Source organism: Limulus polyphemus, unplaced genomic scaffold (assembly GCF_000517525.1).
Source record: "Limulus polyphemus unplaced genomic scaffold, Limulus_polyphemus-2.1.2 Scaffold9574, whole genome shotgun sequence".
Classification (NCBI taxonomy): Eukaryota; Metazoa; Arthropoda; class Merostomata; order Xiphosura; family Limulidae; genus Limulus; species Limulus polyphemus.
In genome coordinates, this window is record NW_013675184.1 from 18,789 (window position 1) to 23,245 (window position 4,457).

The 4,457-nt window shown below is 33.8% G+C and overlaps 1 protein-coding gene across 1 annotated transcript in view; it reads left to right on the forward strand.

Moving 5' to 3' along the window:
- The window catches only part of LOC106475983 (kelch domain-containing protein 4-like), a 10,940-nt gene extending 7,807 nt beyond the window's left edge, over positions 1-3,133 (forward strand). Inside the window, exons 5-6 of the mRNA XM_022379975.1 lie at positions 989-1,447; positions 2,663-3,133. Coding sequence (XP_022235683.1) covers positions 989-1,447; positions 2,663-3,088 — 885 coding nt within the window. The 3' untranslated portion in view covers positions 3,089-3,133. The remainder of the gene's footprint in view (positions 1-988; positions 1,448-2,662) is intronic.
- Positions 3,134-4,457: the final 1,324 nt, after the last annotated feature.

The following is a 4,457-nucleotide window of genomic DNA, read 5'->3' on the forward strand; positions in this document are numbered from 1 at the left end:
GTTTAATCATAATGCTACTCACGCTCTGAGGATTACAGAAAGACTAGGTTTAATCGTAATGCTACTCACGCTCCGAGGATTACAGAAAGACTAGGTTTAATCGTAATGCTACACACGCTCTGAGGATTACAGAAAGACTAGGTTTAATCGTAATGCTACTCACGCTCTGAGGATGACAGAAAGACTAGGTTTAATCGTAATGCTACTCACACTCTGAGGATGACAGAAAGACTAGGTTTAATCATAATGCTACTCACGCTCTGAGGATTACAGAAAGACTAGGTTTAATCGTAATGCTACTCACGCTCTGAGGATGACAGAAAGACTAGGTTTAATCATAGTGCTACTCACACTCTGAAGATGACAGAAAGACTTGGTTTCATCATAGTGTTTACTGATCAGTAAAAGATAGAGTAAACCATCTTTTGCTCAGAGAACTAAAACCTGGATTAAAAACAGTTCTTAAAATCTTGTTTGCTGCTTATTTTTATCTGAGATCAATTTCACAAAAATATGATTGAGAGTAACGGGGGTATATACAGCCTTCCATCATTACTCCAAGCTCAAGATACAGTTCCAAAATGAATCTTTCACTCATTTACAGTAGTCTTTGATGAATTCAAAGCTACAGCAAAAAAAATTATTTTGGAGTATTTTTCAGAATATATTGATGAATTCAAAGCTACAGCAAAAAAAATTATTTTGGAGTATTTTTCAGAATATATTGTGACACACAGTCGGATGTCTTTAGTAAGCTCTTGGAATTTACTTATACAAATCTTATCACGTTTAGATATTGTGACACACAGTCGGATGTCTTTAGTAAGCTTTATATTATTGAGGTCTCGTGCTTTGTTGGTAATTATTTGGGATAATTTTAAATTGTGTTAAAAATGAATGAATTCTTCAGTAGCATAGATGAGAACAAAAAGTTAACCCTGTAAGTAATATAGTTAATGTAATTAACCAGTCTTTCTAATAAAATATTTTCAACACTTGGCTTATGTCTAACGTTTCATTTGATAGATATTTTGTCATTTTCTTATTCGTAGTTAAAGGAGGAACAGAGGGGAAGTGGAAGTGGACACAAGTGAAACAATCGGGTGTCAGACCATCTCCTCGATGTGGCTTCTCTTTGGCAATAGCACCTGGAAATAAAGCTTATCTATTTGGTGGTGTGTATGATGAAGAGGATAGCGATGAAACTTTAAAAGGCACTTTTTTTAACGATCTGTACATGTTGGATGCTGATAAAAACTGTTGGATGCAACTACAGCTACAAGGGAAACGAGAGGATGGAGAAAAGAAACGACGGAGACAAAAGAAAACCCAGAATGAAACGGAAGGACAAAACAATGAAGAAGAAGAAATGAATGATGATAATACTGATGTAGAAGAGGAAAGTAGGAAACTAGAAGATCTCGATCTGGAATATGAAAATAAAAAGGTAGTCATCAGATATTTCTTATTTTTACAGTTATTTCTGTAAAAGACATAGTATATTGTGTTTCATCTATGTTTTATTTCTATAGTTACTGTAAAAAAGTGTTTCTATGTTTCAGATATTTTTTTACAGTACTATATTCACCCAATCACATCTTCCCAAATTTTTGCAACTACTTTAGTATTGTTTATCTAACAAAATAACTTAGTCCTTGAAAGCTGTCCTGGCATACGTGTCCTTGAGAAAAGTAAATATTTAAACCTATTGTTTGTTTCCATTGAAACCATCATTTCTCGTCTTCTAGTGTTAGTCTCCATACAGCAACTCATTCCATAAGTTAGAAACAATAAAATTGTCCTAACTAGAGTCTGTTTTTCAAATGTTAAAACGTGTCTTTTCTTTCTACTGCCTTCAAAGTACAGCACAAAAAATCATTGACCTACGTCTTATCTATCAACCATACAACACAAAAAATCAAGAGAAAGTACCTTAAGATCTTAACCTAAGCCTATAAGACAGAAAGTACCTTAAGATCTTAACCTAAGCCTATAAGACAGAAAGTACCTTAAGATCTTAACCTAAGTCTATAAGACAGAAAGTACCTTAAGATCTTAACCTAAGCCTATAAGACAGAAAGTACCTTAAGATCTTAACCTAAGCATATAAGACTGAAAGTACCTTAAAATCTTAACTTAAGCCTATAAGACAGAAAGTACCTTAAGATCTTAACCTAAGCCTATAAGACAGAAAGTACCTTAAAGTCTTAACCTTTTTATGACCAAATAGCTAGATAGTGTTACCGTCTGAAGTTAGGAAGTAATCTTAAAATCTTAGTCGCTCACCTAAATAAACGTAACTACCAGAAGTTATTATACCCACCATAATGTCTATTAGTCTAATCATACTCCAGTAGATCTAAATCTTAAATCTACGTGTATGGGCTGAAGAAAAACAACAGTTTCTGAGTGCCCCAGGTTGTCTCACAAGCCAAGTTTGTTCTTTCACAATATTCCAAGTGAGGCCTAACTAGTGATTTGTATATAGAGTTTTGAGTTGTAATATGTCTATAAAAACACTCAAGTATCATTACCTTTACTGTTAGCACTATTCTAATGGCTTGAGTGACTTATTCATCACCACGCCAGGATCCTTTTCTTGTATTAATTTATATTATCGTGTCATTGATTATTGAATACTTAAAGATTTTTTTTTATTTAGGAGGAAATGGACATCGTACGTGAGACAGATGATGGAATATTCACAGTTAAAATTGGTCCTCCAACATCGTCAACAGAAAGTAGTGCATGTGATGGAACAGCTTCTAGTAAGACAGTGTCAAGCAAGTCAGAAAGTTTTGTTCCATGGCCAAGAATGAATGCCGGCATGGTAGTAAAACATAAAATGTTGTATGTTTATGGAGGGTTATACGAAGACGGTGATCGGCAACTCACCTTGTCGGACTTCCAATCATTAGATCTACACAAGTTAGACGAATGGCACACTTTGATAGAATTAGACACTAAGTCTCAGCAGTGGCTAGAATCCGAGTCTGAAGACGATGAGGAGGTTGAAGATGAAGAGATGGAAGAGGCTGGTGCAGTGGGAGGAATAGAAGAAGACAGCAGTGACTCTGAGGGAATCTAAGAAACATTGTATGTATTGTTTGAAGAAATAAATATTAAACTGGTTGATAAGTGTTTTATCTAATTTAAATAATACTTATGTTTTAACCACTATATATCTAATAGTAAAAAAGGATAGTTCTACAAAACAGAAAGTTTGATTATTTTAATCAAAGATGGTTTTGTGAAGAGAATGATAATGCTTCAGGGTTAAAATTTTTAGACCAAATGATGCTTATCTGCTTAACCGACGAGGAACGACAAAAACGCATATTGAAACTTGAGTGATTTAATGAAATGCATTTTTTATTCTTGTGTCATTCATAGTTATATTTGGTTTGACTCTCAGAATGGCAGTGAACTTCTGACTGTTTATTTGAATTCTATCTGGTGGTGTAAATACATTTTATTGTTTACTGGTATCGTCCTTCTTATTGTACGTCAAAAAATCTACTGTGCTAGATCTTGAAATATATCTAAACTTGATCAGATTTATATAAGTAAATTTCAAGAGCTTACTAACAACATCCGACTGTGTGTTACAATATCTAAACTTGATCAGATTTGTATAAGTAAATTCCAAGAATAACTCCTTCAAATACTAAAATAAAACAAAATGTTTAGGTTAGTATAACTCCTTCAAATACTAAAAACAAATATTTTAATGATGTTTACTCATTCGACCATTAATTTCCCTAGGGACTACAAATATTTTAATGATGTTTACTCATTCGACCTTGAAAACCATAAATGGAAGAAGGTCGAACCCGTGGGGACGGGACCTGCACCACGTTCTGGTTGTCAGATGATTGCGACCTCAGATGGTAGAATAATAATATATGGTGGTTATTCTCGAGAGAAAGTAAAGAAAGAAGTGGACAGAGGAATAGTGCATAGTGATATGTTCATTCTACACTTTGATGGTACGTCAGTCAGTTGTAGATGATTTATTGAAGTTTGAGTTTACAGAAACAGAAATAAGTTGTTTGCTTTAGTTTCAATTGGATCTATGCATTCACTAATTGAAAGCTGGTGTTGCAGTTCGGAGATAGTCGGAGAATAGGCTTAGCATAAAAAGAACAACTATTTTACGTTAATGTTGAGAAGAAAGTGGAAAGATCGTCGTGCTGACGAGAATATTTTGGCAAATATAAAAATTACGTATTACTCAATGTAAAACTACAGTTTATTTTTAGTTTCTTCATTAATTTTTTTATGCGAGATCAAAAGTTTTTCCTCTGAGTATTTTATGTGTTTTCACTAAATTCTCTTACAATATTTGCTTTGGATGCCATTAATCTTGCAAGAATGTGTAGAACCTAATGTGCTGTAAGGTGCATATTTCGAACAGATGTAAGGGCAAGGCTTAGGAAAGTTATTGTCATGCATTT